The sequence below is a fragment of the Chaetodon trifascialis genome, chromosome 8 (genome assembly GCF_039877785.1).
Source record: "Chaetodon trifascialis isolate fChaTrf1 chromosome 8, fChaTrf1.hap1, whole genome shotgun sequence".
In the NCBI taxonomy this organism is placed as follows: Eukaryota; Metazoa; Chordata; class Actinopteri; order Chaetodontiformes; family Chaetodontidae; genus Chaetodon; species Chaetodon trifascialis.
This window is the reverse complement of record NC_092063.1, coordinates 25322265-25345015: the sequence shown is the minus strand read 5'-3', so window position 1 is coordinate 25345015 and position 22751 is coordinate 25322265. Positions and strand designations below refer to the sequence as shown.

The window sequence follows — 22751 nt, the reverse complement described above, 5'->3', positions numbered from 1 at the left end:
GTCACAGAGAGCTCAGTACTGCTTAGGTGTCAGGCTGTTCCTGAAGACCCATTAAACATCATTCATATCACACCAATCAGAAACCTTAAAATTCAAAAGGTAGAGTACAGAACAGGAGTCAGTATCTCTTTATGAGAGATAATCCTAAATTATCCATTGACTTGATATTTTGAAGTGTTTTCAAAGTTTTATTTCAATTTAAAAAATGCCACACTCAACCTCAATGTAAAAAAACATTCAGTAAAAAGTTAAGAAAACCCACCAATTGATCATGATTGTTTCTTGGGCATACATTAATTTAACAAATATGTTAATGCTAAGCTTTGCAGTGATGCTAAACAGACGTGCGCAATTTGTCTAACAGGCGCTATGTGAATGTCACAGTAACTAATGCCCAATAAATCTAGGGAATACCCTGCTGGATATTCTTTGGTTACAAATGCACAGTACTGTATAGAGTCAATGCAGGCCTGCTTCTTCTAAGGTGTAAATTCTACATTACGCCTTCAAAACAGCATAAAAACAGATAACTTTCACATTTGTTCTGCCTCTGCCTTCGGAGTGTGGCACAGATTTGTGAAATATTCTTGGAAACCTTCTTCACACGGGTGTACATGTTTTTAGGATAACTATTTTTATTTTAGTTAGAGTTTTGTAAATTTCACCTCAAGCATTCTGATCACACTTCAGCTTTTGAGTAAGGAAGGGCCACCAAATTATCTCATTCTCACTTGGCATTATTGCAGCCCTGGACATTGCTTAAAATATTTCATTGGTCAACTGCGCATTTCTGCAGACAGAAACCTGGATTCAACCTCATGAAGTTTCTATCTCGGTGTGTGAGCTTTTACTATGACCTACAAAATCATTTGATTTGAAGATCCAATCGCACTTCTGTGAATCATCCATAAGGCACGAGGTTGTATGGTGGTATGGAAAAAAAAACTGGTAGTGTCGCATGTCGGTCAAAGTTAGTCACATACTATCATCAGGAGAATGATGAGTAGCCCATGCTTTGACCTCAGAACACTGGTATAGTCCAGTACAGTAACCTGTGCCACAGCCGAGTACATTACAAATGTTAAGAAAGAGCAGGCCTATACTGGGGCTGTCAGGAACAAAATAAACACTTAGAAAACAACAGATGTCATAAACCTTGTTGTCACATCCAGTCAGCTCACTGGCACTGATCCACCAAATAAATGCCCTTCTGTCCATGGCGACAGTGATTGTAACTGGATGGTGCTGGAAGTGCACTGTGGTCTGATTAGCATACCGTTCCAGTCCCAGAGTTTGGAAATCATCAGCCAATCCATTACTTCCCGCTCAAATTATGATTGTGGATTCTTCACAGTCCAGTTCGTCAGAGTCCCTTTTTCCATAGGAGTCCACCTCCATGAAGTAAACAAAGCTGCAGAGACACAAGTATACACAGGTCAGCATGGAGCAACAAGAAGACAGCTACTTTTTTTTACTTCTTTTTTGTCACAAATTAGGTTGGATTTTTGTAGCAGTATGGATTCACTGCCTGAGTTACAGTGTAAATATGCATTGCTTCTCTATCTACCTGCAGCAAAATAACACCACCTGACACTTGAGTGCATTTCCTGTTGGTAGTTGTGTCCAGCTTTACTTCAGTGCTGTGTTCTAATAATAGCCCTGGAGCTGACATGACATAGCTTGGGCTAGCAGTGGTTTGTTCCTCTTTTCATAGGTTGCATAACCTTGTAGCACATGGTATGAACACAAGTGGGTCAGCTTAGCAGGGAGCACGCAAGTTAGAGATGGTGAATAAGGGATGACGTGCTGAATGGAGACATGGAAAGTGCTTATGTCAGTGCTGAGGAAGAACACTTTTAAATCCACACATATTCACGACAACAACAATACAGTATGCTGTTGACAGTATGTCCTATTGGGAAAACAAATGTGCCCTAAAGCAAATGAAAGCTGAATTCAGACTGCCTAAGAAAACACAGAAGTCATCTCCACAATGAGTTCAGTCCATAATTTTCATCATTTTATAGGTTCTTCTCAGACAACTCGAAAGTCACTGCAGAGCTGTCAGGCCATTAAGTATCCTAACATGCTAAAAGCCAGGCACTATCGATCTGTTTTCTGGTCCAGGGGTCAACAGAGGCCACTGGTCGCCGATTTCATCTTCACTGTTCATTTTGAGCAGAAGTATTCCAGACATTTCTGACATAAACCCTGTTTTCCTGTCATTTACTATCATACAATGGCCACCGATAATAACACTAAAAACTGAGTTCACGGTGCTTCGAAGTGTCTGCCTGAACTCAGTGGCATGGCTCTAATTCTTCAGCACTCAGCCATATTTTTGTTTTTTATCCCATTTTCATAGGAGCAGCTGTGAGCGTCCTCTCTGAAGGACTGTTGTACCTGTGAAAGAACTTCCTGAACTCTCTGAACTGAGGCACACGTTTAATGAGCATGCCTCCCATACCTCAGCATACACCCCACCATGGATAAGTTATGCAGCTCTCTGACAGCAGATTACACACACACAAAGCAGCACACTTCCATCAGCAAAGCTTTGAGCAAAGATGGAGCTCTGTCGAAGCCTTCCTTTGAAAGAATTATTGGTTTATGGCTATGCTTTCTATAAAAGTAAAACCTGGTATTAAACAAGAGAGAGCAAACCTTATGATCTGGAATTTCTTCAGAATAACAACCAAAATTACATAAAAGCTGGGATGCTGTGTAAAACATAATTGAAAACAGATGCAATCATTTGCAAACAAACTGTACCGACAGCAGTTTTACAAAGTGTTCTTGAGCCCGTGTAGTTATATCCTTCATACAATCATGTGTTCACAAAGTGGTGAACCTCTCTCCATCCTCACTTGTGAACAACTGAGTCTTTCCAGGATGCTCCTTTCATACCCAATCATGATACTATCACCTGTTACAATCAACCTGTTTACCTGTGCAATGTTCCAAACAGGTGTTTCTGGAGCATTCCACAACTCTCCCAGTCTTTAGCTGCTCCTGTCCCAACTTGTTTGAAACATCAAATTCAGAATAAGCAGATATTTACAAAAATCAATGGAGCTGATGAGATCAAACATTAAATATATTGTCTTTGTGCTGTTTTCAGTTGAGTATTCCTCAAAAAGGACAAACAAATTATCACATTCTGCTTCAATTGTGCTTTACACAGCGACCAAACTTTTTTCTGGAATCAGGGCTGTCGGTCCTGGAAAGGTCCTGGAACTGAATACACACAAATGCTAAAACTCAGTATTCTGCAGGAGCGTTTGCATGATGAACTTAAAATTATGCTGAATTTTGTGGTAAGGATGCAGGAAAGAGTTTCTTATCATGATTCTTCAATGATGGTCATATTTGTGCAAGTGCTGCTGTATAGTAGAACATTACAACTGCCTTTCTAACAATCCTATGAGAAGTTCTCTCTCTAAGTTTTCTCAGTTTTCCAGTAACTGTCGTTTGTTAATAACATTACAAACTGGGGAAAGAGCGGCCTGAAAACTCTTTGCTGTCTTCTTACAGTCTTATCCTGCTTTGTGGGAATCAATTATTGGAATTTCTAGAGTTCTAGGCAGCTGTTTAGAGGGGCCCATGGCTGCTGATTCTTGGGACAAGGAGTCTGAGTATTTATAAAACACTGAAATTTGAATCACTTGTCCTTTCCAAATGATGACCATAATCAAGCTGTAGCCTTAAGAAGCTGACTAAGGTCTGAGACCTTGGTAAAAGTTATGACAGCTCAAATCTCTTGCGGTGCTAAACGTTCGCATGGTGATCCACTCCTGTTTTCGTCCTTAAAATGTTGAAGAGAATGTTTCATCTTTAACTTGAAATGTTTTCAGATCAGTCCATCTTCTACTCACTTAACTATACACAATAATATAAAATTTGAGCAGGGTTGCCAAACGTTTTCATGCAACTGTATACATACAGTCCGATCAGTTAGAGTTTGTGTTCTGTGGTCTGAATGCTGAACTAATGCGGTACAACACATAAACATTTGAATCCCCCTTCTGGTCAAACCCTTGCTGAAGTCAGGATATCAGTTTTCTGCTTACTGCTCTGTTGGAGTTATTACAACTACATAAATAAGCAAAATGATGGAAAAAAGGCATAGGTCAAAGCCCGGCAGATCCCAGACAAAGTGCGGCCTGCTGCCTCCTCAGCCACCCTGCCAGCCATTTCTTGTTGCATAACCCAAAAGCAGACTACCTCGTTAAAAACCGGCAAGGACCAGTATCTTTGGGGAAGTGGTGGGGGCTGGTTTCTTGTGAGCCTGGGACACTGTGGTAGCGCTCTATGATAACCAGTTGGAGAGGGAGTGTAAGCATTTTACAAGCTGGGGGTGGTTTTGTGGCTGTGTGGCATGCAAAGCAACACATTCCACTTGGCAGGCATTCACGAAAACTGTTCATTATACAAGTTTAGGTGTGTGCCTCTAAGTTCCACTTGATGCAAAACTAAGAAAGCATTTCCAACAGTCAGCCGAAAACAACCAACAGTCCAAAACCCAAAAGACGCAGGAACCAAACGTTTCAGGATTTTTGCTAACGAATAACTCAAATAGTTAGCTATCAAAATTGTTAATTTTCTGTCGATCAACTGATCAGTTAATTAACTTCAACTAGGTCTACTTGAAGTTCTTCTGTAACCAATCTTCATTTGTCTACATACTTGAGAGGGAACTCCAGTCCTGAAAAAACGCCACATGCCTATCTCCAGAGCTTCTATGCAGTCTGACAAACTGAAAATGCCATGGCCCACATTGTTGAGTGCATAGTTGATAATAGCAGATACAGAGCAAATCCAAAAATCATAAAATAACATCAGGAAGAGGAGACCAATCTCTGCTGTCAGCAACAGATGCTCACCACGCCTCTTTACATCTATTATTTACAGGCCAAAAAGAACCTTGACAAGCTTTAGTTAGAACCATTCAAACAATATGGACTGTCAACACAACAGTGCCCCCACAGAAGTACCACAGAGAATCCACCAAGACCAAAATATTACCACGAACAGCACCTGCAGTGAGCTGTGAAGCTGCAATAGATGGTACGCAGACTGTGAGGAGATTAACACGGTGTTAAGAGCTTACACTCCATTATATCCAACACAGTCACCATGAATGGGGACAGTGGAGTGGAAAGGAGTTATTCATTAGTACTGTGGGATGACAGGGTTTCCTGGACAGTATAAATTGTAGATTTTTATGGACAAATGACAGAAAAATAAAGAGGAAGGGGTCAGACTACTGAACTAGCTTGAGCTGAATTTTCCTCTTACTCTGTAATTTTCAACATTTAAATAAACACAAAGAGGTTCACCAGAATCAGCTGTGTCGGAACTCGTTTTTGCAGTTCTTGCTCTGAACCCTAAAGGCCCCAAGGAAATATTTACTACCTTCTCTGCCACTGCAAACTCACTTTTACAAGCATGTTGCATAAGAATGCAAATGCGCTCATCACACCCTCTCCCAAAATCTCATAAAGGTCGCCTCCACATTTCTCAGCCCTTCCATAATACCCCCCACTGACGGAGCCAATACAGAACATACAGTACCCTGCCTTCAAACTGCGGTCCAAACAATTCAATTTCCTTTAGGGGAGCGAGATCAGCATTCTCTCAGACCCCGCTGTCTTTCTTTAAAATGTAAGCTGCTTTGGATGGGTCACAGGCAGAGAGAAAAACATGCTTGAAGTTATCAGTGTACATGGAGACATTCATGCGTGCAGTTCGAGGACAACACCCTGAAAATGCCTCAACTTGTAAAGAGCCTGTTCATGCTGTCAATAAAATCAAAAAGGATTCCCAAAGTAAAGACTATACACATGGGCATGGCCGCGGCTTACAGTGCTCTGGCCTGGTTTAGACAGAGGTGGCACATGGCTGGCAGGCAGCGAGAGGACAAAATGTTCCAGACACAAGCCTCCATAAGCCCTGAACCTGGAGCAGCAATCTCATTGTCCAGCAGAGGGGGAGAGGGACAGAGGGGGGATGGACATAGTGGATGGGTGAGACAGATGGAGGGGGTGTCACACAAAATAGGCAGTTATAATATGATGCTGACAATAGACATTTTATATTTTATTGAAATGTCCCACTCCTGATCCATGCCATTCAACATCCATATCTGTCTAAACACGGTGCAGAATGATATTCATATTTTTTTACATAAAGGCACATCACTGTGTGCACTGCGAATGCATCAAAGACAGTAAAGCCAATCCATTTTAGATCAAAATGCAAAATTAAAATTCCACTTAGAAGGGACCTTATCGAATCATTTGTCAAGGTTATTGTTATTACAAGCTCATCAAACACTGTAACTGCAAATAGTACATTAGCGATTGAGCTTCTTTTATTTTTCAGTTTCCATAAATAGTGGAAATGGTTCCACATGGGAACTTTTTAAAAGCAGTGCCTTGCTAACAGCAGCTTTTCATGACACATACTTTAAGGTGGAGTGCAGTAAAGTAAACATGGGACTGAAAATGATCAGGCTTACTGTAGCTCATACTGATCAATGGACATTGGTCTGCATAGGCTCAGGAAATTCATATATATGCTTGGTTTAATGGTTAGTTTTATTTAATCATTCAGTATTGGTCTGTTTGTAAGCCAAAGTAATAACAAATTGCAGTATAGAAATGTTTGAGGTAAATGTAGAAACAGTGACACCATTTAGAAACAATTTGTCTCTTACTGATTAATTACTTAGTCATAGTCATTTTTGAATATATAATGAAAATAATCAAAGTGAAACATATCTATCCCTGGCTGAGCCAGATCCCACACATTCCCAAAGAAACAGTATCAGCCCCATATGCTGTTCCATCAGACTAGAGATGGCTTCTGTTCATCTGTATGTGTGCTATCTCATCAGTGATCTGAGTGTTGTCACTGTGCTGTCATCAGCTGTCCTCTCAATTTGCCATTTTCTGACATAAATACACCCATGCAGCAAAAACAACTGCCTGCCACCCCCCCCACTCCCACCCCAAGCCTGTGTTTACAGCCACTAATCCTCATCTCCAGCAGATGACAGGTTTTCCCACTGAACCAGTGGGTCTGTTGCATAACATGCTATCCCATCATGCCGCAAGAGAAAGAGACCAATCTCTGGACTAACATGCAATGGCACCTTCAGAGTCCAACGGCGTTAGGTGTTACATCACAGGGTGACAGGGCAGGGTCTCTGGACAGGGGCTTAGAATAAGGGGTTAACAGAGAATAGTTGTAGGATTGAGAGCTAATTGTTAAACAAATTCCAAGCTTAGTCCTGGCCAATGGAGGGTTCAAGTTCAAACAAACAGACGGACAGTTCGGGTCAGTGAATTTCCACTCAGCGGCTGATTGATGTGCTACAAGATGTTTCCGCTCTAAATAGCAAACTGAGACAATTACCATTTTAGAGGGACACCTTTCCTACTCTGTCACTACTGCAGAGGAGGTTATTTAATACTGAGTGTGCATGATTGCTATGGGAGCGGATTTCCGCTTGGGTGTCCGAAATATGTCCTTCTGTACAAAGTAGTAGAATCTTCTTTTACCTTTGGTATGTACATGTAATTTTACATATTGACAGCTAACTGGAAGCCTTGAATCATCCATCGGCTATACAGTCTAACGTTGCGTACCACAGAGGTTGACAATACAGTTATATCCTCTTTTCAAAAAACGGAAAATCTGCACAATAGCTGTGTGATTTATATTTCCTTCACTGCAGTGTGATGAAAATTCAAATGGTAGTATGACTTTAAAAGTACTTTTCAGTGGAAAAAATACTTCCTTTGTAAATTAACAGTGGCCTAGAACTGGCTATGTTTAAATACACAGTAATAATCCAATCATAATGTGATTAAGACTGATAATATATGCACCATACTGTGATTATGCTCATAGTCAGAGCATGCATAAGCAGTAAGTAATGATAAGAGTAGATAGGAAGTAATATGTGTTGAACCAGCAAACATCCAACTCTGAGAGCTTTTTGTGTTTTGTGAACAAACAGGCATATCCAAAGTGCTAAAATATCTCATTCTTACCACTGAAAAATAATAATACTGCTTCATCATCTGCATTTTGGAATGTGGTTTGAATCATTGCAGCTGAAACTGTCCATTCATGTCAGAGGAGTTCCTGGGAGTAAATACCATGCAAATAAAGACGTGCTAGTCATTTCTATTTCCTTAGTCCAAAATAAATAAATAAAAATAAAAAAAGCACCTCAAGATCCAACAGCTGGGCAGAGACAAATATTACCACATGAGCAGCAGAGTGGACATTAAATGCACTGCCCTTCCTGTCAACATGCAAATCCAACTAGGAAACATGCAAATCAATGAAACAGCAAACAGCAGGTAGGGACGCACTTGTGAAAAGTGGCTGGTCAGGATATCCTCTGGTGGGAAATAAGCCAGTTCGCTGTCAGTGAAAAGGTCGTAAATATCAAAGGAGGACGGGACTTGCACAGTAGTCGGTACTTTGATTGAAGCAAGTCTGAATTCAGTCATAAGACATAATTCACAGGCAGGTGTGACTATGAACCAGATAAACCTCATGTCTGTGCCAGTAACTCATGGTTTCCTGCTCTCTCTCAAACACACGCACATGCATGCATGCATGCGGGCACACACACACACACACACACACACACACACACACACACACACACACACACACACACACACACACACACACACACACACACACACACACACACACACACAGATTTTATGTTTTTCATTTAAAGCTAGCCTGTTTGCCCTGAGGCCAAGGTTGTACCCTGCTTGGTGCCAATCTAAAAGCCACCCTCCCTCCTGCTCACGTACTGTAGCTGTGCTCTTACACTGCCCTCTCCATCCCCACACCCTTCCCCACAGCCATCAACACACCTCCTGTTACCTAATTTCAACTTTGACTACACTTCTGTATTTGTTAATTCACTTTAAGCAAGATTCATCTTCGTCCTGCAAGGACAGTGACTGCAGATCAACTCTATGAACGTCAGTCCTGTCAACTGTATCAATAGTTTTGTGTCTTGACGTCAGTGCTCTACAGTAGATACCTTCCCTTTTGTTAATCCTGTTTCCTTGACAGTGACGTGGGAAGCTTCGGCAGAAATCAGAAGCAGCATTAAGGCTTAGGAACTATTTGGAGTGAAGGGACAAGGCCAACATGTCATCTGATGTCTCCTCAGCCACTTCTGGTTCCCATGGCCCAACAGAGATGCAATTGATAAAAATATTTTTCTTTGTAGTTTTCTTAAAGGATAAATTGGACACTATCTTACTGGTTTTGACATGTTTTATCTGGCTTTATTTCTGAAATTTCTCACCTGCAAATGTAATAAAAATGGCTTCTGTTTTCATTCATCCCTGCAGAGCAGTGAGAGAACATTTTTGAAAAACTAAAAACCAGTAAACCATAACAACCAGTGACTTCATACCACTAATGGCTAATAAAGGAGGGATGTTCCAGGCGGTGACCGGGACTAGAGAGGCTAATGGTGTCAGCTGAAAGGAAGATTACCTGTTTTCAGCCCTGGGTTACCAACGGTCAGTACTCCCTTTCACTTAGTGGGGAGGATTTAATTCCAATAATCACTACAGCAGTTCATTTCACTGACTGCTCCTCCTCTCTGGTTAAAGATGGATAAATCTGTGAAATTAGCTGCAAGTTATTTGGTTGTACACAACTAACAGAAAGGGAACATTCCTGAATGTTGGAAGATAGTAAGTAACACGAATAAGTTAACAAGGAAGTGGAGCTTACCTGGGAAGGAAAGGGGCCTCTTCTTTGACTGGTTAGGTTAAAAAAAGGAGAGGTTTTGGGAAGGAGGGGCTGTCACGCAGCACACGTGACTTGGTCCATCCGCACCTCCAGCTGGAAGGCATCTGGTCGGTCCTGAGGGTTGACTGCAAGCATATCCTGAAGGAGTTTCTTCACCCCCTCAGACATGGAGCTCCTGGCCTTCTGAGGAATGTGGAGAACCATCTTGGGGTTCTCCAGCAGTGCCTCCCCAACAGGTACAATCTCTGTGCCCTGGCGTACGTAGGTGCCCAGGAGTTCACGCTTGGACTCTGCATCAATGAAAGTGATGCGTTCTATCATTGCCCAGATGATGATGCCAAGGGCAAAGATATCAGCCTTGGCTGTGTAGTGACCCTCCCACACCTCTGGTGCCATGTAGAAGTCCGAGCCACAAGCTGACGACAACCAGAACTTGTTTATGTTGATGATGTTGTTCTGGTTGCTGCCTCTTTTGCCTGCTACAGGGGGGTCTTCACTGTTCTTGGAGCTTAGGCCAGCACAAACTTTACTGAGGCCAAAGTCAGCCACTTTGAGAACAGGTGAACCAGATTTCTGTGAGATGAGAATGTTGTCTGGCTTCAGATCACGATGAACAATGTTGTTCTTGTGCAGAAAAGCTACAGCACTTGTCAACTGCCGCATAAAGCTCCTGTTGGTCTGAGGGTCAGGCCGGCGGGATAAGATGTACTGGTTGAGGTCCCCACCCTCACAAAACTCCATGACAAACCAGAGGTAACACGGCTCCTCTGGGTAACCCAGGATGCGCTCTCCTGCAGCATGCAGATTGAAGATGGACAGATATGACGTGATTAGTGAAACAGCAGCAGTCAAACTGTGACATTTAGTCAGCTCAAAACCAATTGTGCTCCATGCTCGGATTGTGACAAGTCTACCCTTCTCTCCATACTGATTCATACACAAGACAAGCATGCTAAGTATTTTCTGACTGAGCTATGAGACTCTGAGGCTATGGATGTCTTAGAATTTTTCTAATTCCAATGCAACCAAAAAAAAAAGAAGACATGATCCACAGGTTTCAGGAGAAGCAGATACTTATGAACGTGTGGAACCATTTAAAGACTTTAGGATTTCATCCGGAGAAGCGACACCATTATCAGTGATTTGTAATTCCATGCAACAGATAGTATCATCATTTGTTGATTGATCTGTATCACTTGCATTTCAAAATGTGTCACGTTTGAGGTTTCGAATCTCAGACCTTTGCAGACTTCATTGTAAATTTCAAAGGCAGCAGGTGGACCAAGACATGACAGTCAGGGTCTCCCCCAGGAATGGGTTCAGCTAAGGTTGTAAACAAGCTGGATCCTGACATGTCTCATCTTGTGATCAATTTAGTTAGCAGATGAAGGCAAAAACATGTTCACACTAGATAAATACATGGCCTCATGGCACCTCTGCACTTTTTGCCCTGGTCTTTGTTTCAGATGAGGTGGCCCACCTCTTGTGTCTCTTAAAAACCTGATGGTTGGACTGTAAATAATTGATACTAAAGCTCGATCAAAAGTGGATTTTTGATTCCAATGCTGATAATGATATTTGAGAATTTAAAGAATGGGCTGGTATTTGTTTTGTTAAATAAACACTTTTGTTTTGTTTTGTTTTACGGATCCCTTAAATTCAGTTAGTAAAGAGCTGTGACTGAGATATGTAGTGAGTGAGATATGGCTTACTGTTTTTATATGTTAAAATTAACCAACAAACATGTCTTATAGCTTATCAGCAAACATGCAGCTTATGCCACTTCCAACAACCTGTATCTGTAATTAGCTTGTATCAACAGAGCTGATTTATCAATTGGGCTCTAACAGGCAATGATGATTTTTCTCACAACTCACTTCATAAAGTCCACCACCTGATCAGACTCATTGCATGAATGTTAACACTTCCTTGTTCCTGTTTCTTCCTGCAGCTCTCAGGCACGGAATGAAACTTTATGGTCGCACTGAAACAGGCTTAAAATATCCAAACAGCATTGCTCCCCACACTGACCTGCCCTGACGATCACTTTGTGGGCTGTTGCACAGCAGGTGACTACCTGCCTTTTCACTTTAGATACTTGATTAGGTGGGCCAAGTCAAATGCTTAAAGGGCATATAATGGGAAAAAAAAAAAAAAAAGTTTTTTACTTTGCTATCAAAATCCTACAAATATCCTGTATTATCACTTGATGGTTGAACAGAAGATATAAGCTCAAATTGATATTTCATTTCAACAGCCATCCATTAAAAGACAAGACTGAGGAACAAAGACTGTACACTGATTCAAGCCTGGATTTTTAACAGCACAGGGCAGCATTGGTATTTCAACGCTAAATTTCAATTTCAGGAAGATATTCTAAACAGCTAACACCTAGTTTGACTTGGCAGGCGGAGCAATAACAAAGGAAGTGACAAGTAGGTCATACTGGAGTGATGTCAACAATAACACAAACATAAGTAATTAAAAATGTGGCTATCACAAGATAAAGCTGCAGTATTTCATTTGAATATCCCACATTACACTATCGCATCACTGTTTGGTGTCTGAAATTGCTGTCAACAAGCAATTGGTTAACATGCAGCCAAGTAGTACACTATGTTCTCTTGTGAGCTGAGGGAAACACAGTGTACTCTCTGTGCCTGGTATAGGTAACATATAGCAACATCACTGACAGATGAAGGCTGCAAAAGGAATCATTGTTACTTTCAATTCACAAAATCCTTTTTCCGTGTATGAGCCATCCACCATACAGACAGTGTTTCGTTCAGGGCTCATATTTTCCTCATGATTTGGTTGAAGTACAGATACAGCAACTACGCATGCCATCCAAACCATACTATTAAATAAATTGTAAAAGCATTACAGAAATTACTATAACTATAATAATCACTATAAACTATATTTTCAAGTTTTTTGTTATTGTTTAATAACAATCAAACAAAAAAATGGCTCAGTGTGATTTAGTAAACCAGGGCTACAATTTTGATTACACTTGATGCATGTTGAAAACCAATCTAACCATTCTGTAGATGAAGCTAGTGATTTTTATCAAACGATGAGACAGCCGGGCTCCCAAAGATTGGATTTGGAGCTTTAAGCTTGCGAAATCGCTGCATAATTTAGTGCTTAATGTAAGGACCCTTTAAGGATACTTTTGAAGCTCCCTTTGATTCCTTCATGCATGCAGTGTGTCATCATGAGCAGCCGTACAGCAGCCTGTATACCTTTGAGTGACGTCTCCACCAGGCGCAGGTACTGTCTGGACCTCTTGTTGCCGTGGCTCATCTTCTGGGCCAGGCCGTTCCTCTGCAGGACACACTCCTCCAGCTGGACCACATTCTGGTGTCGGTTTTCCAGGCTAGTCAGGGCCCAGAACTCGGCCAGTGCCAACTCTACGTTTTCTGGGGCATCGCATTGGAGTCTCTTTACTGCCACCCTGGCCCCTGTTTTCCGGGCTATCGCCTCATACACCACCCCGTAGCTTCCCCGGCCGACCTCCCGCAGCAGGCTGTAGCGAGGAGAAACCACCACGGCGGGCTCCAGCCGGTCATTTCGGAGGAAGCTAATGGAGAAGCAGTCGTCGTCCTCGTCCTCCTCCATAGACTTCGTGTGATTGTTGTCCTCCAACGTGCGGGAGCGAAGGACTTTGCCCGCCTCTCGCTTCATCTTCCCGGCCGCGCTGCGCCTGCAGCCCCGCACACCGCCGCTTACCTTTCTCCTCTTCTTCCCGTCGCAAATATCCATAACTTTTTTGTTGAAAGTAAGCATGAAGGAGGGACGTGTTTATATTTCATTACTTTAACGCGAAACTAATATAGTTTGACGTCCAAACGTCTATCCGGTTGTCGCTCGGAGAGATTAAACGCCAGACTGTCAGTAATTTGGAGCTTTTTTGCTGATAATAGTGAGAAAGCTCGCGGAGTGCCACAGGACGTCCTGCTGTAACGCTAGTAAACAAAATGTTCCAGCTCCCGAAGTACAGCGAGCAGAGGGCGTGGTTTACTCTGCGGCTCCGCCACACGGTGATTGGCTGAGACTGGACAGAGCTCGAGCTGATCCCGCTATGGTCAAAGAGGTGGAGACTACAGGAAGCGTGCTACATTAGTTTTCAAGTTGAAATAGCACTTTAGTTGCAAACAAAGGTGCATTACTGTAGGTTCTAAATGGAAATGCTTTATTGCGCTAATACGACTCAACCGGGGCGGCTTTCGCCTTCCATGCTGCGTCGGTCTGTGGCAGCATGGACGAACACGAGAGAGGCGGGGCAGGGGCACGTGTATACAGGCATGGATGGAGTCCCCCGACACAACACAGCATCAAGCTCAGACGCACCACTGGCAGAACACATTTAGCCAGGAGTTTGCAGAAACTGCAGCCATCCCGTCACTCTCCCAGGAAACAAGAAGTTTTCTGTAAAATTTTAATTGTTTTGATTTTTTTTTCTTTGTTTTAATTAAAATTTTATTTTTTAGAGTTTTTTTTTTTATTTATTTCAACATTTATTTCATTACGTAAAATTAAATTTATAATCTCGAAGATTTTAATCCAAATGTCTGTTAAATCATTATCTATCACCAAATGAGGTAACACAATGGCGATTGAGCCTTTGGCCCACTGACGAAAGTATTATATATGTTTGTAACATTACAAACTGGGTGTCCCTCTGGATATTCCTAGAAAAATGCTGTATCAAGGTATTGCTAATGCAAACTGAATATTTCCTACTTCTGCAGCTTAACATTTAAAGCATTTAACTGGCGAAACACAAGCTGATATTATGAAGTACTAACAAGAAATTCAGTGTGAAATTCAGCTTTGCACTGACTGCTGTCTTTCATCATAGACATAGACAAACTGTATTGTCATTCTGTAAACAGCAGGTGTACACCGAACGAATTTTCTATTGCACCAGGCTCAGCACAGGGTTGAAAGTAGTTAAAAAGTATATATATATATGTGTGTGTGTGTGTGTGTGTGTGTGTGTGTGTGTGTGTGTGTGTGTGTGTGTGTGTGTATGTATGGAGATTATGTAGTAAAAAATCTGTACAATTTTCTTAAAGAATGTTAATATAAACAGCACAATAATTATGATATATACAATATGAAAATAAACAGCATGTAAAATAAACAGTGGGTACAATAAACAGTAGGAATATACATTGCGTTAAAAAAATAGCAACAGGGATATGCGGTAAGTGAAAAAACAAGTGAAAAAACAAGCAGCACAAATATACAAATTGAAGTAATTTTAAAGTGCATTTGAGACAAATGACCTGAGGTGACAACAGTAGCGCAAAAGTTGCTCATTTAGAGTTCAGCAGAACCTCTTTCCAGAGGCCAGCAGGGAGAACAGACCATGGTGGGGGTGTGAGGAGTCCCTGATGATGATGCTGCTCCACTTCCTCTCTGTCTGGAGATGATATGCTTTTTTACCAGCCTCTCAAAGCACATCACCATGATGGGAGTGAGTGTGACGGGCCGGAAGTCATTGAGTGATGTGATCTGAAGTTTTTAGGCACTGGATGATGGTGGCAGACTTGAACCATGATGGGACTTTGCCTTGATACAATGAGGTGTTAAAAATGTCCGTTAGAACATAAGCCAGCTGATCTGTACATTCTCTGAGCACCCGCCCAGGTATATTGTCAGGGCTTGGAGCCTTCCTTGAATTGACTCTCCTCAGAGACCTCCGCACATCAGCTGTGTGGAGACAGAGTGCCTCTTCATCGTGCCGGGGATGAACCTCCCAAAGAAGATGTTGAGATCGCTGAGGAAGTCAGCATCATCATCGCACGTCTTGTAATTTGTGATAGCCCGTCATCAGTTTCATCTCCAGAAGAGGACAGTGTTTGTTTAGGCATTTTGATGGCAGATCAATTTGAAATATTTCAGGGAGTAATGGAAAAAGAAGCAGCAGTAACAGCGAGCTGTTAGATGAAGAGCTATAAGGGACAAGGTGCACACCTCCAACTTCACAGCAAGATGTCCTGCTGTCCACAGACTCATGATGTGTGCAGCATGAAATAAGATCACAGTTGCCCACAAAATGATGAGACAAGGCCAATTATTGCATGACTTCTTTATTGATATGACAGTAGTTTGTTTTGCTGGCCCCACAATTATATGACCTGTGGTATTAAACTGCATTTGCTGTTCCCACCAGTAACTACAGGTGTAACCAAATCAACCAGGACTGGTCTCAGATTGCCACTTTAACCTGTATTTATCAAGTCTAAAAATAGAAAAAAGAAATAGTTTATTAATTTTAGCACGTAAGTTTCCCTAAGGTTGATAAAACCCTCAGATCCAAATTTAGGTCCAGTTACTGAACAGGCACTGTAAAGCAGGTAAACATGGCTTTTCCTAGCACAGTTATGCAAATGACACACAACATGGCCTGTCTCTACTCTATGGCACCAAATATCCTGTGTAGGTGACCCTGCAGTGAAGTCTCGTCTCTTCTCATGCTCAAAACACACCCAAACACAAAAGCTAGTCTCTCTCCTGTCAGGAAAATGGTGGACTCACCACCCTAACAGGAGGGGGAAAGGGAGCTGGTGAGAGAGAGAGAATGTTTGTGTCTGATACCTGGACAAGCTGAAGATCCCAAACTGTCCTCTATCAAGGTGTAGTTTCCATATTTGACACAATGGCCAGGAGAGTCAGACCTATGAATATCAAAAGTTCACATCAGACGTTAAGGCACTGACACAAACTACTTATATCTGCAAATATTGTTTTGACTTGTTTTCTATTCCTGTGATCTATTAGATCAGTAGAATTCACAAATCATCAGCTGGCTTTGGCACACAATAAATTTGTCAGCAGCACTGAAAAAAGAAAACACTCTGTATTTCTGAATATGAAACAATTTGGTGATACAACAATAATTTGGTGAGGTTCCTGCTGTGGTTGTTTTGACAGTTCCTCTTCAGATGACACACTCATCATTTCCTCCTGTGGGACGTATCGCCAGGCTGGTCCATGAAAACAGATGATTCATCATTGTTGCGTGCAGGAATATTCAGTGGAGAGAACGTTCTTCTCTCAAACATTTCTGTCAGGGTTCCCATACTGACCCTCCTGGGCCATACCTGGACAGCTAAAAAATGTAAAAAAAATAGTAATAAATAAAGTAAATAAGTAAATAAATGTAAAAATACAGATAAAATGCAGATGAAATGGTGGTTGACTGGGTGTAAGTGCATCTGTCAGCAGCACTGATGCTGTCATGCAGTAACCTTAAAACACACCAAAACCTTAAAACACACCATATCTTGTGAAAATGCTTTAGCTGTGCAAACAAAGTCATCATGCTCTGTAACAACACTTCAGGGTTCTACTACACTACACACATTGTTTCTCATTGTTGAAATCATTTTGCTGACTAGTTTGGAAGTTAGGAAGCATTACAAAACAAGGCTTAAAGGGCAAGGTTAAAGGTTTCATCTAGCAGAATCTCTGATGGATCCATCAGAGTTATTCCCACTGGTAGCAGAAGCAGATGGTGGACCTGATGAAGCAGCTGTGTCTATTGAAGGAACTCGTAGATCTGGTGCTGCTTGACTGGAACAACATTTTTTAAGCACTTCAAGACCTAATCATCACTAAAGTGTATGTTATGGAAGAGAGCCAATAAAAACAAATGCAAAGGACAAAGTTGCCATGATGGCATTTAAGGTGTGTTGATTGATTCAGAAGTCAACTCACGCAAGAAGAACTTCTTCCTTGACAGCTAGATAGCTTTTGAGTAGCACAAAGAATTAACAATTTTTTCCCCCAGTCTACATCTAGCTATAACTAGTAAAGATGAAAAAGCTACTACTACCCCTCTGACTCCATTATATCTGCAGGAACATAATCCTCCTGTCCAAACCGAGAGCTGCACACAACCACGTTTTTCATCACACATGCAGAAGTGAAGTCTCATCTCTTCATCTGCACAAAACACACTCAAGCACGAAAGCTAGTGCCTGTCTTTCTCCTGTCAGGAAAATATTGGACTGTGTCAGGCTGGAGTTTTACAACCTGCACAAACACAATAGTTTGGCATAATGCCAATCACCAGTATACTGGTGAAATACAATGTAAAACTCTAAAAAAAACAAACAAAAAAAACAAAACAAAAAAAAAACGAATCACTAAAACACGACGGACTCATTACCGCCTACCGCCACATTGTGCAGCTGCAGAGGTTGTTATTTTCCTGTGATTTGACTTTTTTTATTAGTATTATTTTCATAGACTCAAGCTCTCCCCGGCTCTTTATGACACTGTGTTCTCCAGCATACACCCAACACTCAGTAGAGGCAAAAATAACCTGCTTGGACAATTTGTTGCAAGCCAGGGAACAGTCAGTCTAAGATAGTACTAAGATAGGGCTGCCACCAACCACTTTGAGAAGTTTGCAGACGACACAACAGTGGTGGGCCTCATCAGGGACGACAACGACCTGGCCAACAGAGAGGAGGTGGAGCAGCTGGTGGGCTGGTGCAAAGACAATAACCTGATCCTGAACGTGGATAAAACAAAAGAGATCATTGTTGACTTCAGGAAGAACCAGCCCAGTCACGCTCCACCCCCACCCATCCTCACTACATTCTACAGAAGCACCATAGAGAGCATCTTGACCAGCTGCATCTCTGTGTGGTGTGGAGGCTGCAGTGCCTGGAAGAATATGAGGAGAGTGGTGAGGACAGCGGAGAAACTCAGTGGGACATCTCTCCCCTCCATCCAGGACATTGCACCTAAATGCTGCATGTCCCTTGCCAATAACATCATCAGGGACTCATCACACCCCCACCGTGGTCTGTTCTCCCTGCTGGCTTCTGGAAAGAGGTTCTGCAGCATTCGGTGCAGGACCACCAGGTTCTGCCACAGCTTTGTCCCCCAGGCCATCAGACTGCTGAACTCTAAATGAGTATTTTTGAACCATTGTTACACCTCAAGTCACTCTTCACAACTGCACTTTAAATTAACCTTTATGCTGCTTATTTTTTAACTTAATGCTTATTCTTACTGCTATTTTTATTTTATCTTACTTTATATTCCTGGGTTATTCTGCACACTGTTTATTCGCATACTGTATAGATCATAATACTCAGCTATTTTAACATACTTTAACATGTTTGTACATATAACTACATACTATATATCGAAATTTCGTTTGAGGGAATACTTTATTTAGACTTTAGGAATTAAAAGTTTCATATGTTTCAAACTTTAAAAAAAGCTCTCCACCAATTTAACATTGCATTAAATATTGACAGACCTTTAAACCTTATGGGTCACCATATGACCATTACTATGAATAAAGTTTGAGGGGCAAAACGGAAAGGTGCTGGAAAATGGCCTTGACACAGAGGAGGAACAGGTGTGATCAGAATCGATGCAGCAGAACCAGAACCATTTTCTTCTACGCATTCCTCTTCCTTGTCGAAGCCTGGACCCAACAGTCTTGATTATACAATATGTGTACAACTTGCTGTGCACATCTACCAGTGACTCCAGGAAATTATCAAAGGTCCCAGTTTAAGCAAAAATTATGTGTTGGAAAACATATTGGACCAGCTAAATACTGACTTTTTCCCCTGTCAGTCAATCTAAATTTTTAAACAGTTATGGAGACAAATAAACCCTTGATAAGAAGACCCATTCTCTCTGGTGCCTACTTCAGGTATTTTGTCACTCTCTGCATTACACTGTAGAGTCAACCTATCTCTTGCAGTTTATGCATGGTTGACAGACTTTCTTCCTTCCCTGCATACACACACAACAAACATTAAAGCAAAATGTATAATATAAGGAATAAAGAATTGCAGCTACCATGAGTAAAAATGAGTCTTTCTGCTTGCACTTACTGCTCCCACAAATAGCACATGGTACGTTGATAGTTGAGTGTGTAGCCTGCAGAGAGTCCAGATCCTTCTCGTTTTCACCTCTGTCTGCTTGGTCATCAGTTCAGCCTGGGTAAGCTTCAGGGTCATTTTGGGCCTGTACAGACAGAGAACAGATGCAAGATAAGGTGTTAGAAATCTATGATATTACTGTTAAAAGATTATTCTAATGACACAGATGAAGTCTTTTAAGGAGAAAGTTTCAACCTGGACAGGATTTCCCCATCATTTTGGGTCTAAGGGACTAATGCAGACAAAAATTTGCTGACCCAGCTATTTATGCAGCTGAAGACTGAAATAAAGAGTTGGAGAAAACCAAACTGAGTGGTACCATTTTCCTGGTTCTGCAAACACGTATACTAATTGCTGGCCGTAACTCCCATGGAAAGTCAAATAGTTATAGTTCCAAAATTTAGTTTGAGTAAATGTTTGTTGCACTTCAATTTTCACCTGCGTCATTTCTTAATTACGATGCTGTTGCAGTGCATAGAAACTGTCAATTTTCTTTCTACGTTCCAGTCTGCAGTAGATGCTTTGTTCTTTAGAGAGGCCCTAACAAACACAACACACCAAACAAACTGACTACAAGTGTGGTGGTGAGTGAATTTCTCTTGCATCTGTCAGGATAACCAAGCAAAATAGGCTTTTCAGTGGTGACACTTACTGCAGGGCATTAAACAATGAAGGCAGTTTTTAGGATTTGTAACACGGGATGTAAAATTTTTGTTACAATTAGATATTTCAATCTTATGACACAGTAATCTGACAATGAATTACAATTCACTTTAGATGAAAATTTTAACTTCTTTGGTTGGACAACAACTTTCCCTACCAACCCGTGGCACTCTGGCTAAGCAGTTAGCCTGACTATATTACATTCCTGTGAGCAACTAACGTAGTGTTAACAGATAGTAAGATGCCTACAAAAAGTGAGTTGTGGGTAATGTTCCTTGTAAGATGTATAATAACAGAGTTGTTCATTAATGCTACGTAACCTAACTACCCATTTAGACCTGTAACAGTTGAGCACGTGGTGTACTATTCGTCATTGAAAGAAACTCTTCTCCTCCTCTTATCCTCCTTGCTGTTCTTCTCTTGTTTCATCCTCTCCTCCCCTTTCTTTTCTCCTCTCTTCTCTTCTCCATCCTCTCCTGCTTCTCTCCTTCACCCCCTCTGTTTCCTCTCCTCTCCATGAATCTCTGTCTCCAGCTTCCGAGGCAGTTTCTCTTTAAAGGCCTGGTTTCTATGACAACTGCCCTGGATGAAGCCACAGATGGACCTGTTCATTGACTGAGCCACTGTCACCTCCTGGGTCATCTCTGCAAACCACATGACCTCGTAGTCGTCCGCCTCGTGATTGACACAAACAACCATCCTGACTTTGCTCTTCACATCAAAGTAGTTCTTGAACACATGGGTTGATCTAGAGTCTCTGTAGAGGACTGTGCAGTTTGTGACACACATTTGAATTTCTTGAGGTGACTTGATGCGTGTCCACAGATTCAGGACGGACTGATTAATGTTACTTGCTTCACGTATGGGTGCATTCTGCCCCAGTCCTACTGCCACACTCACTTCGTGCCAAGTCCACCTGGCACAGATGACACTCACCTGTTTTTTTATCCTGGAGAAGAGGATCTTGAGCACAGTGTGGAGCAGCTGGGCCCTTCCTCTTACCTCTCCAGAATACTAGAAATGCCTCCTCAGCGGTCTTGACTTCAACCTCCATATAATCAGCTACATAAATGTTGTGATTCAGATCCTCAGACAACTTCTTCTCCCACCTTTGGTGCTCCAAAAAAGCAATGACTTCATCTGGACCAAACCATTTTGTATCTGTGAGTCTGCTGGGGACTTATGTTTTTAAATATATCAAATGAGCAAAGAAGAGTCCACTTTGCCCTGCAGTCAGTCGTGGTGAACATCTTCCCGCTTCCTGTGACCTCATATGTAAAGAGCAGACCATTTTTTCCATGGATGAGGTCGTCAACAAGAGGTTAGGCCACCAAACAGCTCCATGCAAGATATTGAGAATCCAAAAACCTCTTTGAAGGAATATTTTGTCCTCTCCAGTCAGGTTTGTTTTGAAGCCTTCAGGGGCGTGCAGCTGGATGGCTGAACTGCTGATTACCTCATTGCAGCACTCCTCATGTTCCACGCCATGGGTCATACGACAGTACAATGCAACTGGATCTTTCTGGACGCTGGGATACTTTTACAGAGGAGGCTCATGGGGGGGTTTAACCTTCACTTTTGTCATCATTGTAACTCACTGCTTCTTGTTGTCTTGCTGACACCAGACATGCCAGATACTAGCTAACACCAGCTGAAATGAAAATAGCTGAAGAAACTATGCAAACTGAAATAAATAGCAACAAGGAGAACTGGGAGGTAAACTATGAAGCAAGTTGGACATAGCTAGGCTTTCTTTGCATGAGCTGGCCTGACAAAACCAAAAAACACAGTCAAAATTAATGGGCATCACACTGGCAGATATCAGGTTTCTGTGACAAACAGGCATAAAAACATGATCCAAAGTGGTCTATAGCGTCTGTGCTGTCATCATTCTTTTGGTGTATGGATGATATACTGTGTAGAATTTAAAGTGTTACTATTGAGTAATATTGTTACTATTTGCTACTTGCAAATTGGAAAAACATAATTTTCTGCATCACACAATTTAATACATACAGCTTGCACAGCTGTAATAAACGGCTTCATTCAGTGACATTACAAACATACAATTCAGTAAGCCTGCATATATAACAAATTCCCTTAGCTGACAATCTGTACCGCTCACAGAGAAAACTGAACATAACCTCCTCCAGATCAGGCTGGGTGTGTGCATAAACTGCCATGGCAATGCTGCCATGTTAACAGACATTGAAACTGTGGCTTTAGGCTCAACATACCTCACTAACCCATTCATCTCACTTCATGGTACAACCCTCAGGTCTGTACAGTCTTTTTTTTTTTTTTTTTTTTTTCCTTTATTCTATGAACAAACAAGTACACAGCACCACACAG

At 41.7% G+C, this 22751-nt stretch overlaps 1 protein-coding gene across 1 annotated transcript; it reads right to left on the bottom strand.

Moving 5' to 3' along the window:
- Positions 1-624: 624 nt before the first annotated feature.
- stk35 (serine/threonine kinase 35) lies at positions 625-13788 on the bottom strand. Its single transcript, XM_070969122.1, has 4 exons — positions 13053-13788; positions 9790-10598; positions 858-1411; positions 625-815 (listed from the first exon to the last, which is right to left on the bottom strand). The coding sequence occupies exons 1-2, from the start codon at positions 13594-13596 to the stop codon at positions 9862-9864; spliced, it is 1281 nt and encodes a 426-aa protein (XP_070825223.1). The 5' UTR covers positions 13597-13788; the 3' UTR covers positions 625-815; positions 858-1411; positions 9790-9861.
- Between the last annotated feature and the right edge of the window lie 8963 nt (positions 13789-22751).

Excerpts from the sequence above, each read along its gene's own strand:
- stk35 (XM_070969122.1), bottom strand. The coding sequence starts at position 13,596 with ATGCTTACTTTCAACAAAAAAGTTATGGATATTTGCGACGGGAAGAAG. Across the intron at positions 10,599-13,052 it reads GGTGGAGACGTCACTCAAAG|GAGAGCGCATCCTGGGTTAC; the intron begins GTATACAGGCTG and ends TGCATGCTGCAG.